Source organism: Tamandua tetradactyla, chromosome 10, assembly GCF_023851605.1.
Source record: "Tamandua tetradactyla isolate mTamTet1 chromosome 10, mTamTet1.pri, whole genome shotgun sequence".
In the NCBI taxonomy this organism is placed as follows: Eukaryota; Metazoa; Chordata; class Mammalia; order Pilosa; family Myrmecophagidae; genus Tamandua; species Tamandua tetradactyla.
In genome coordinates, this window is record NC_135336.1 from 21,557,791 (window position 1) to 21,570,636 (window position 12,846).

General features: G+C 47.3%; 1 protein-coding gene across 4 annotated transcripts in view; it reads left to right on the forward strand.

Moving 5' to 3' along the window:
* MYLK (myosin light chain kinase) overlaps positions 1 to 12,846 on the forward strand; it is a 318,148-nt gene that overhangs the window by 241,048 nt on the left and 64,254 nt on the right. For 3 of the 4 annotated variants that reach the window (XM_077118124.1, XM_077118122.1, XM_077118123.1), the window contains one exon: positions 4,790 to 4,906. In XM_077118124.1, the coding sequence (XP_076974239.1) occupies positions 4,790 to 4,906 (117 nt within the window). Of the gene's footprint in view, positions 1 to 4,789; positions 4,907 to 5,177; positions 5,386 to 12,846 lie in introns of those variants that run through there. The other variant, XM_077118125.1, reaches the window with a different exon arrangement.

Sequence of the window (12,846 nt, forward strand, 5' to 3'; positions counted from 1 at the left end):
GTATGACAAAATACTGTGGCAGCTGAGAATCCTTTAACATGCCCACAAAGAACATTGTCTACAAAGGAAAATGCTGATGCCTGTTTATTCATCATCATTGTTAAAATTGTTAAAAGGTTGCAGCCCAGGTATTATACCCTGGGCCATAAGTTTGTGGTATTTTCATTGCAGAGGAAGAAGCGGACCTTGAAACAGCCCTGTCCATTCTTGCCACACTTAAGGAAGAGTACCTTATCTCAAAATACCAGCCCAACTGTCTGTCTATCATCCCTTCTCTATAGTTCCACTTTGCAAACCTTCAAGAGCTCTGTGTTCAAATGGGGATCCTTCGTAAGGATCACTTAGCACCTCATCAGGTCCCACTGCAGGGAGAAGGGTGTTCTGAGAACCAAGAGGGACTCTTCTCTCAGAAGATTTGGGAAGAGAGAACACACTCTCTTGATGAAACTCTACCAGCCAAGTGTTAGACTCTTATAAGGAGGAGGAGAGGGAGCTGAGTGCAGGAACCGTAGGAACCATCAGGTGGTGAAAGAGCTAGACCCCCCTGGAACATCTTAGCCTCTGAGGCAGGCGGGGCTTAGACCCTCAGGGAAGAGGGAGGGCAGGGAAGAGGGAGGCGGTGAGCTTTCCAGGCAGTGGGGCAGCAGCAAGTCAGGCCTGTTCACACCGTGTTCTGGCCCCTGGGTACAAATCGGCTGAGTTTGAGAGGAGTGATATGTATATATCTCATGCTATATCAGACTAAGGAACTTGATTCTGAAAGCATAAGGAGCCAGGTATTTTTGAATGAGGAGCAGTGTACACAAAGCCAGATTTTTAGGTTTTCATTGACTCAGGAGAAAGGTGATAAGGCCTGGACTAACCAGACAGCTTTGAATATAAAGAGGAAATCACCACTCAAGAAACAAGGACACAATTAATAGAACCTGGTTCCTGGCTTGGAACAGGAATAGGGAGGCAGTTGATGAAGAAGGAGTCAAGACAAATGAGCATCAGTATCTGGGTGACTAGGGCCACAGTCCTGCCAACAGGGGAAATAAGGAAGCTGGTGGTTTGAGGTTGTTTGTAGGAGAAGATAAAGGATTGACTCAGCAAGTCCCCCCATTTTCCTCAACACCCTCCCCCTGCCTCTGGATAAACTGGCTCCCTGACTTGGAGCCCTTCTCCCTCCACTGCTGTAATCTAAGATCAAGATCCACTTCCGTGAGGATGCCTTCTCAGGCCATTGTCACCTGTTGTTGACCACAAGAAACTCTTGTGCTCACCCTGCTGCACATCAATATGCATGTCTCTGTGTAACCCACCCCACTGCTATTGGAGTCTCTGCTTATAGGCTTTGGGAGAGAAGGGAGTCTCTGATGTCTGTAGCTTGAGTAGGGCATGTAGTAAGCATATTACAAAACAGGACTACATCCACCTCCAGTTAGTGCTGAGAAGAGAAGAGGTATGATTGCAGTTGATTAGCATTAACTGTAATTCTTGGAGGGACAGACAGACATATGGAGGCATCTTCCCTCTCTCTGCATCCTCTGTGGCTGCAGAGTAGATGACGCTCAGAGTGCTCCAGGCGGGCCCTGCCCTCAGAAACAGGCCCCTGGTCCTCGCAGGTTGTAGGGTGGGCATCCCAGGCCCTTTCTAGACCCACAGCAGAACTCTGCAAACCCTGGCAGAGGGTAGGGATGCAGATTGTGGTTTAAGCGTAGGGGAGTTTTGTGCTGCTAGGAGTCTCTTATCCTGAGAAGTGCTTTTTTGTCTCTATGCTTTGTTTCCTGCCTCCGAGCCAGGCTTCTCTTCCTGGCAAAACCTTTCTAACAACCTGATAATGAGGATTCATTTTGTTGTTGCTGTTGTTGTCAACTGGTGATTCATTTTTAATTGCCTTCAATGCTGAATGTTGTGAAGGCTTTTTCAAAACCTGCATCAGTTCATCCTACAAAGCACGAGGGTTTATGCAGCAGCCACTACATGTGGGGCCACTATTGTAACCCCTTTAGTTGTTTGCTTAATTGACTTGAAGAATTCTGTCAAATTAGGAACTTTTTTCCTTTTAAAAAACTATATTTTCTTTTCCACATTATATTTGATTAAGTATTCATTGTTTTACTTCTATAGATTCTACCAGAAATGGGCCTTTGTCATTCTCAGAATGGCAAATGTTTGGGTTTTTTTTTTTTTTTTTTTTTAACTGTGACTGCATTCCAGGCTCAGGAAAAGCATTCATAATAGAAATGGCCACTGCCCTCAGACAGCTAGTGTGGGAGACAGGCTTGGGTTTCAGTAATGGCCTTATGAGAAGTGCTTGGATCAAGGTAAGCTCAGGGCATAGAAGAGGACAGCTAGGGCTGGGGGAGGGGCAGATTGGGGGGGCACGATGAGGGTATCATCCCTGAGAAGATGACCTGGAGAGGAACTGCCCTGTTGAACCAGACCTGCCAGGAAGGCCAGATCAGGAAGATGCTGCTGATGGAGGGCAGGGCAGGGCAGAGCCTCCGGGCTTCAGAAGGCTGCTCCCTGCCACCACCCACATCATCTAGGTTCCTTCCTCCCCACTGCCCAGACTCAGAAAAGGAGAAAAATAGGGGAGGCTTCAGACCGTGGGCTGTGAGGGGCTCTGGCCGGGCGAGTCCTAGCCTCGCCATTCATTGGCTTCTTGGTTCTGTTGTGACCTTTCCCATCCCCCCATCACCTCTCTCAAAACTCCCTGCCAGGCTGAGGCTTCTCAAAAAAAACTCTGGGAAAAGGATTTTCTGCTGGAGGTCAGGAATGAGCTGTCCCACAGGAAATGCCAGATTCTTCATCTGGGGTAGCTGAGCCTCCGAGCCTGCCTTGCACCCTTCCCCCAGCCCTTGCCGGTGACCTGGGGTCCGGGCTTGGGTGCCTTGGAGAAGCTGCCCGCTCTGATGCTTTCCCCTTGGTGGGGAAGGGGTGGGCCGGGAAGGCCATGGGAATGGTGGGTGGAGAGGTGGAGATGCGGGTGGGGAGCTGGGGGTTGGAGGGCTGGGAAGGCAGGGGCCTGGGGTGGGCGCTGTGAACTAAATGCTCTATTTCTTCCTTAGTGGCATCATTACCATCTTTGCAGTTTTTGTCATTTTGGTGTAAGTTGGAAGGCAGCCGGGGGCCTGAAAGTGAAAGAGAACTAAGGATTTGGGCAGGATGTGTTTGGGAATGGGATATCTTCTCCCAAAGCCTTAGTCCCAGACTGAGGAAAATTTGGAAAATGGGGTTGGTTCCCCTAAGCTTTGAGTTTTGGGGCCATTCCTCCTGCCCTCCCAGATGAATGGAAATCTCTTTCTCTAGAAGATAATTATCCTCATTCCCCTATTCCCAGCCCTCACAGTTCTCTATCGTGAAGGACTTCCTAAAACTCCATCCTAAATCCTTTTGTTACAGTTCCTCCCTCCTAACCACGGTGAGAAGAGATCCGGGCCCATCGCCCTCTCCCGTGGGAGAGCAGAGGTCTTTCCCGAGGGGAGGGCCTAGATAAGGGGCCTGAAGAGGGTGGAGGGGGTGGGGAGCAAATCAGCTCTCCTGCCCCCAGGTGAGCTGTAGGACCAAGGTTTCCCTGTTTAAAATGTTACTGAGGAGTAAAGGGAAATGTTACACCTTTACTTTTTCTTCCAGCCTTAAGGAGGTTCTCTGGGCAGAAGTGATGCCACCCTTCCTCTTTCTGAGTATCCCTTATTTGTTGGTTAAGCCTCTGCTTCCTTCAGTGGGAGGGGTGGCGGTGTGCGTGCTTTCTGAGATCAGAGGCCCTTTTGGGAACAGTGCCTGTCGGCCCCCCTTCTGCTTATCATGCCACACACACCATGATGCCGAAGTTCTGCCCTCCCAGTTCTAAGGGCTTGTGAGGGTGGCAGGGAGGCTGGGGTAGGGGCTGACCGAAGCCAGTGCTCCAGGCAGCAGGCCACATATGCCCCTGGCTCTGTCGAGATGCCCTCCTTCCTGTGCTGCCGTGACAATAGGGGCAGCTTTGGGCAGGGTGCCATGTTTTTGCCTTGTTTGTGTATCTGAAGGCAGGAACTGGGAGACTGCTGACCTCCTGCCTGGCCCGGCAGGCACAGTCCTCAGCTGGCCTCTCCGCACACCCTGAGGAGGGTCCTCCAACGAGGTCCCCCCAGATGAGAGTCTGTGGGAAAGAAGGTCATGCCCCCCCCTCTCTGGGTGACCAGGAGACCCTGCCCTGAAGGGAGGCAGCTCCAAAGCGCCTGTCCCCCCACAGTGCCCTTCGTTGGCCATAGATTCTTTGGCTTGGACACCGTTTCTGAAAAACCAGCTCTGAATCCCAGGCTATACATCACCTTCTCTTCACAGCCGATCTTCCCACAGGCCAGACCCTCTGCTGCGCAAGGTCCTGCCCTCCCCTGCTCAACTCTTTGCTCAGAACTCCCTTTTCCAAGACACACTCCCAGAAGCATTGCTGTAAGCTGGACAGGGCCCCTCACTTGCCGTGGTTCCAACTGCAGGTTGGTAAACCTGTGCCTCAGTCTCTGTCGGTGATGTCCCAGTATACAGGCCTGTCTCCATCTGCGTCTTAGATGGCATTGGGTGCTCCCAAAGGCAGAAGCTGTTATATTTACTGATCAGTTATTTGGGATGTGGGTTGTCAGCAGAAAGTGCTTTCACTTTGGGAAAGGAAGAGAGAGGTTTGATCCCCTCAGTGCCGCTGACTTCTGGACTCCCAGAGGCTGCCCACGAGAATAACACTCACCTGCCATGCTCCAGATGCCCGGGCAGACATTGAGGTGCCCCACCTCTGGACCACTCAGTAATTCCTCCTCTTCCTCCCCAGGCTCACTCTGCTCCGTCTCCATCGAGAAGGCACTGCCCGAGGACAGAGGCTTATACAAGTGTGTAGCCAAGAACGATGCTGGCCAGGCTGAGTGCTCCTGCCAGGTCACCGTGGACGGTAGGTTGTGCCCACCAGTCACTGCCACACAAATGCAGGGTCCCGTGTCTCGGCCCCTTCCCTGTACCTGAGAGGAACTGCATCCAGGACTGTCTTCCCCACCCAAAGCGTTCCTTTTGTGGGTAAGCTATCACGCAGAAACAAGACGGGAAGGAAGCTGGCAGCTCTACTTGACCACCCTCTGTGGCCTCTTCCTGCCTCTCCTCTCCCCGCTGGCAGGAGGGGATGGACACCTTATCATCCCCCCTTCCCAATCCTGATCCCCACATGCAGAACCGTGTTGAGCATGAAACCAGGGAAACCAGGGCACAGGGCTGGAGAAGAAAAGACACACCCACAGGAAAAGGACTACAAAGCATTTTACAAGCCGCAACAAACAAGGGTCATTGCTGGCAGGACCAGCCCAGCCTGGGTCCTAAGAGGACCAGTGAAGAGCAGGGAGCATTTTGGGGTCCATGTGGGGAGACTTTCTCATGGAGGTGAGTTGGGGGCTGAGTCTTTGGGTAGAGGGTCCATGCCGAAAGAAAAAAGTAGTAATAATACACCAGAGGGAAGAGAAGAGTCACGTGAGACATGGAGCAGGCCTGCCAGGTCTGAGAGGGGGTTTCCGTGTTCGGAAGCCGCAGGAGCAAGGCATGAGGAGTTCGGATTTGTCCCAGAGAAATGCAGGTGGTCTATCTGTGACTTCTTTCTCTCCTGCATGCAGCGTTTAGAATTACAGAACCGGAGGTTGTCTGAACCTTGTGTTGATTTAGACTAACATCCCCATTTTACGGATGAGAAAGCCAAATCCACCCAGAGAGAAGTCCATTTTGCATTAGGTTCTCTTGCCCATTTAGGGAACAGCCAGGCCAGAATGCATCCCAAGACTTTTCTTTTTATTTCTATACTTGCCTGCAGCTGTCAAAAAATGTAGTTTGGGGAAACTACAAAAAATGTAGTTTGTAGTTTCTTACCTTTGAAATGTCTGGTTAATAACCATCGGTGATGCATTTAAAAACTAGTGTCCATAGAAGACACCTCTAAAACCAACTTTGTTGTCATTCTGACTACTGAATATGATCCCTTGAATTCTAACATCCTAACCTGCGTCACCACCTTTCCGAGAGATGGAGAACCTTTGTCTCCATTCTGAATTTCATAAGGTGATTCCCTAATCACAAAATTGAGATCTGTACATGATGAATGAGAGAGAAAAGAAATTCTTAAAAATAAAACCAAAAAACCCAATAGCAATGCATATTAAATTGTTAATAACCAACAAAAAGGCTTAAATAGTATATTGTGTGTGTCTCCCTGGAGTTCTGTGACTGTATTTGCTACTGAGGCTCTGAAGCAGATTTGATGGGTCAAAGTTTATGGTCAGTTCCGAGGATGCTTGAGACACATGTTTGGAGGCTCTGGCCCAGGGTCTGTTGCTGCTGTGTGAGTGCCCCCTCACCTGGCTGTCATTACCCATCCGAGTCCACCTGCTTCTTTCTATACAGGTGCTGCAGTTAAAAAAAAAGTTTCCCAGGAACTTGACCCCATAAGCATACTTCTAACAACCCCACAGCTCTTTTGAGGTCCAGGCTGACTGCAGCCACTATCTATAAGGAAGCCCAGCCTGCTAATGAAGTTATCTGCTATGGGATGCTACCATAGCATGCAGAGTAATACGGTAGGCAGGGCAACAATCCGTTCTCCTTATCTGCAAAATTTCAGCACCTTTTCAAGAAATAGCAAATGGTTTATTTTTAAAGCCAAACTTTGTTTTCAGAATGAAATTTTCTTTTTCTCCACAGAATGCAATTTTTTTTTTTAAGGTTTGGGGAACTCATTCTGCAAACTTAAAGGGCTTTGTTTGCCCAGATGGTCTCCTAGTAGATTCCCTTGCTCTTCCCACTAATCTTAATGACCATCATTATTTATCTCTCCTTCTTCGGAAGGGGCCTAGGCAGGGTTTAGCCTCAGGCTGCAAATTAGGAGCTGGGTCTTGGGAGAAGAGCTAGAAAAGTGATAGAGGGAAACCAGCTGAGATAACAGGACTGACTCCTGGTTAACTACTCTTTGGTTTTGTTTTTTTATTTTATTTCCGAAGGAAAAAAGGGCGGCTCCTCTACCCCCAGTCTTTTCCCTGTTGCTATATGTGGCGATATGTTAGTGTCCTGCATGGTGGGTGGACTTGTTGCCACATTTAGCTTTATTTCTCCATCAAGAGCTATATCCAAGCAAATGATAAATAGTAGTCTTGTTAGCTGCTCTCCTGCCACCTGACTGCACGCTTTACCACCTGTGCTCCACCCCAGCTGATTTAACCCCAGCTGATTTAGTTTTCTTTATTCGTTCTTTTAGTCCTCTTAGCTCTCCTCACTCTCCAAGGTAGTAATTTTTAACTTAGTGATCCCAAATGATCTGTACACCCTTTGATGTTATAGGCAATATTTTTGTGTATGTGAATTAGTGCATTTTTAGAGCAACTGACATTTAATCAAATTCTCAGAAGGATTCATGAATCAAAATATTTGAAGAAATATTTGCCCCAACGAGTAACCATAACTGAATTTTCAAGTCCAGTCATTGTGTGGGGTCTTTCCGTCTGCAGCTGCCTTTCTGACCTCCAAATAGGACAGGTCCTGTATCTCTCCCAGGGAGCATCAGGCCCCTCTCCACTGAGGGTGGGGACTGCAGCTCACATTGCTTTGGGGCTGACTTTCCTCTGCCACTCAGCAGAGCTGGTGCCCGTCCCTGACAGTCACTATCAGCAGGCAGCAAACACCATTAAGAGCAAACATGTGCACTGAATTGTATACTTGAAAGTGATTAAAATGGGAAATATTATGTTATATATATGCTACCACAATAAAAAATTTTTTTAGAAGAAGAATGAAACTGGGATCGTAGGGGGTAAAAAAAGACCATGTATCTGTGGTCAACATGATGTATTTCAAGACCTCATAAAAATGACTTTTGTTTCGTTGGCAGTTCTATATAATCCACACTGCTGCTTCCCTCCAATAGTAAAGGTAAAGGGAGGTAACCTTTATATTGTAGCATATCGGCCTATTTTAATGATGCTGTGGGTCTCTGCTAATAAAAAAGGCACTTTTGTATATTTTTCATTTTATGGTCACACCATCCTTCTTTCCAAGCTTGGCATAAGGCAAGTATCAATTTGTGCCATGCGGAAGGGATCTGAAGCCTTGAGTGGGTAAGAACTTGCCAGAAGACCCACCCAGAAGGAGTGACCCTTAATGCCTACCATTGCCAGAGACTCTGAGGTATTTTGCATTTTTAGTTTCTACAGTGCTGTGCAGTGTCTCTTTCTCAATGAGAAAATCAAAGCTCAACAAGGGCCACTAGCCTTCCCAGGTCACACAGGTAGTAAGTAGTAGGTTCAGTGTTCGAACCCAAATACCTCTGATCCCAAAGTCACCCTTTTGCCACACTACACAGTACATCACACTGTGAATCACCACAGCAGATTTCGAACCCAGGTGTGGTCCCAAAACCTATACCCTTTCTGTGATCCACATTGTCCAGCTGTGTAGTGAATTACCATGGCTCTCTAAGAGATCCAGGTCTCCCTTAATAACAGCTTTTGCTGCTGGGAAGTCTGTTCATAAATATATCTGCCCTCAGTGACCAATTTCCAATCAGTCAGACCTAAGTGAGGGAAGAGAAAACAAGGACCCTCTTAAAAACAAGTTCCCAAAATAGGAATCAGAATAACCCCTCATGGCTCATTTGGCCCTTCCCAGGGCAGGCTTCCCTTCCCCAGCCTTCCTGGCCAAGGGTGCCTGGGCTTAGCTTGAGCTACCAGTAAGCCCAAGGGCTTCGTGACCATGCAGGGTCACACATATTTGTGGAAAGAGGGCGTTACAATGGGCATCCATTCCTTTCAACAAATATTTGAGTTCTCATCTGTGCCAGGCACTGCTCTAGGGGCTGGGTTAGAAGCAGTGAACAAAGAAAAAGTTCCTGCTTTCAAGGGTCTTATACTAGTGGGAGACAGACAATAATACAGATGAAGAGATGTCATATAATCGCAATTAATGTTATGTGCCATGAAGAAAGTAAAGCAGGGTAATGGGGAGAGAGTGCTGTTTTTAGAGAGGGTGGTTGCTGTATGTCTCCCAAAGGAAGAGACCTTTGAATGGACCTGGAAGAGGTGAGATGAGGAGCCCCAGAAGTAAGAGGAAAGAGGTAACAGCAAGAACTGAGACTGTGCTTGAGGCATTCCAGGAAGAATTAGGAGGCCAGGATGGTGGGAGCTATGAGCAAGGGGCAGAGGGGTGAGAGGTATAGTTGGAGAGGACCCAGGACCAGATCTGGAAGGCCTTGCAGGCCATGACAAGGAAGCCAGATTTTATTCTAAGTGTGATGGGATAGCACTGCGCAGTTAGGAACTGATGACATTTTTGAAGGATCATTTAGGTAGCCATGTGGTGTCTAGATAGAGGATGGGTAAGTAGGAGAGCAGGGAGACCAGTCAAGGTGGCTGCTGTAGCCCAGATGGGAGATGATGGTAACTTAGACTCAGTGGAGTGGTAGAAGAGATGGGAAATGATCAGATGCATAGTATATTTTGATGGTAGAGGTGATAGGACTTTCTGACTACTTGGATATGAAGAGAGTGAAAGGGAAGTCAAAGTGACTCAATGTTTATTCACAGATCAATGGTGGTACCACTGGCTGAAATCAGAATACAGGGGCAGGGGAACAATCAAGAGTTTTGTTCATGTGACATTAAGATGCCCATTAGACACCAAGCTGGGTGTCACCTAGCCAGGTGTTTGGATGAATCTGGAGTGGAAGAGGGAGGTCAGGGCTGGAGGTAGATTATGTGGACTCATCTGCTTACAGAGACCACGTAGTGCCCTGGGACTGAATGAGATTCTTAGGTGTGGATGTGGATGGAGATGGGAGTCCTAAGCTACTCCAACGTTGAGAAGTAGGGGCAAGAAAGGAGTCTGCACAGGAGGCTGAAAAGGAATGGGCAGTGAGACGAGAAGCAATCCAGAAGAAAGGGGTATCCCAGAATCCAAATGATAAGGATTTCAAGAAGAAACAAATGATCATGACCAACATGTCCAACACTGCTGTTGAGTAGAGTAAGATGAGCTTGAACATTGGCCATTGGATTTGGCAACATAGAGGTGACCTTGACAAGACAGTTTTATGGGAGCAATAGGTACAGAAGCCTGATTTGAGGCACACAAAGTCTGAGTCACTTGCTCAAGGTCACCCAGCTAATAACTAGCTGGGTGGGGATTCAGACCCAAACCTTGACTCTTAACCACTGCAGTCCACTGTCATTGTGGCTACCAGGCAGTTCTGATCGTCACTGAGTTGATTTTGACCCACCCTCATGCCATACTCATAAGTCTGCTCCCATTTTCACATTTGTTCTATACATCGTTACAGACAGTCATAAGGTTGAATGAAATAAAATTGCCATTTTTGTACATCAGAAATACTTGAATATTAGCAAATCTCTAGGGTTCAACCTGATACAAATGTGTAAAGCACTTAGTATAGTGCCAGGTGTGTAATAAGTACCCAATAAATTTCAGCTGTTATTTTCCATCTCATTCACTCCTTTTTAATTCTCTACTGAAGTAGCATTGTTCCTGTTTTCCTAGTGAGAAAAGTGGGGCTCAGAAGAAGTTCAGAAACTTGCCCAAGGACTCACAGTTACAAATAGCAGACCCAGTGAAAGGAGCTTGAGGTTCTGACTTGAAATCTCTCTCTTAACTAAGCTAACACATTGAGAAAGTAGGGAGCAGGGAGTAATGGGCCATCCTGGGAGAGTCTGGAATCCAGCCCACAGCGGGGCTCCTGGAGGCTGGGGGCCCTCCTCCAGGCAGCCTCCCAAGACCTCACTGCCCCTGCCTAGGGTCAGAGCCCAGGGAACCAACATTTTGGGGGAGACAGAAAAAAAAAAAAACTTCCCTGGAGGATTTCAGTAGGGAGCCAGTCCAAGAGTGGAAGGGGAGAGGCATTGTCCAGATAAGGATGTTTTCCTCCTGGTGCGGAGGCTCCCCACTTCCCTACACCTCCGTCTTTCTCCCCTACACTTTGGGGCACAACCAGCCGGCAAAGAATCAAGCCCTGGGGCCCAGAGCTAGCAATGGAGTTAGATTTCAACACAAAATGATTAAAATAGACAGAAAATACAAGCTGCTCTTGGATTTTTTTTTTATTACTATTATTTTTGTCCCCTGGGCAGCCTTGTGAGCACAAAGCTGGTTTTGATTAAGTGCTTGATCCTTCCAGCCCACTCTTGCTGCAGTTCTCACGGAGTTCTTGCACAGCCTCCTTGGCTGGACCCTGTGATGCTGGCGCTTGAGGTGGGTGGGCTATGGGGAGGGAGGGGACTCAGGCCCACCCCTGTGGGGCTACAGATCTGGGCATGTGCCTGGCTTGAAAGGGAACTTGAGCCCCTTTCCTCAAAATTAGATGGAAAGATAAGGTGCATGGAACATTTCAAAACAAGGCTAAGAGCCTCACAGGGCAGTGGACTCTAATATGCAGTGAAGCCAGCACCCAAGCACAGGGAACATTTGGGTAGGGGTGGGTCACAGAGACCTTTCTGAAGGTAGAGAATTGTTAAGCAGATTTGAAAGGAGGAGAGGGCCTGTGGCTACAGGAGGTATGAACTAATAGGTGAGTGGTTATTTTCTGCTCTCCAGAGACCTGTTGTCCAAGTTCTCTTCCTTGAGCCTCAAAATGCTGAGAGCTAGAGAAAATGTCATCCCTTTCTATGCATGGGGAAATAGAGATACAAGGTAGTTTAAATTGTTTGCCATTTGCCCAGGATCCTAAGATTGCTGATGACAAAGCCAAAACTAGAACCCTCATCTCTTGATCCCTTCTCTGATGACACATGGAAACAAAGCCCAATATACTACATGAATTAAGACAGAATCTCTCTCTGCCTCCCTTCGTTCAGTAACCCAGGGAAAATGGGCCTCTCATCCTCTGCTTGCTTGTGCCACAGTTGACCTATCAGCAAAACAACCTTGATCCTCCTTTTACTATTCATTTCTCTCATATTCCGGTGTTCTCCTAGGGTAAGGTGGCAAAGAGAGGGCTGAAGCTAAGAGATGCAAAATTATCTATAATATTCTACCTCCTACTTTCCCTTCCTTAAAAATGGAGGAAACAAAAGTGTGGCCCCATTTCTTTATTCTTTCCTTTTTTTTTTTTCATTGAAGAAGTTGTAGGTTCTCAGAAAAACCTAAAATCTGCATAAAATACAGATTTTCTATGTGTCATCCTATTATTAGCACCTGAACCAGTATGGCACGTTTGCCACAATTCATGAAAGAACGCTTTTGTAATTGTACTGTTAACTATAGTCCATCATTTGCAATAGGTTTCACTGTGTTGCACAGTCCTATGATTGCTTTTAAACTTTGTTCTAGTAACCTATGTACAACCTAAAATTTCCCCCCTTTAACCACATTCAAATATATATTTCAGTGCATCAGTTATATTCACAATATTGGTGGCCACACCGTTTAAAAATCATCGCTGGTGACTGTCAGAACCTCTGGTTTTGAAGAAAAGAAGGGAGGGCCCAGGATAAAGTGGCCTGTAGACTCAGCCCAGTTTATAAACCAGGTTTATAGCACCTAGATCCATCCCATATATCAAGAGGGAGCACTGATAAGTTTTTCTGTCTTGTAGCATAGTCCCTGATGGTCCTTGAGACCCTCTCTGTGCCACTCCCCTTCCCACACACATACACACACAGCTTGAGAAGAGAGACGAGGAATTTCAACCCAGGTGTCAATAATTAATCTGGACTAATTAAACCCAGATATGGTTGGCGAGATACCTAGGTACAGGTGCTTCTAATGTGCAGCCAAGATTGAGAACCAGGGGACTTGACAAATAATTATGTACTGAGGACTTCTCTGTAGATAAGAATGGCCGTTATCCCTGGTAAAAGT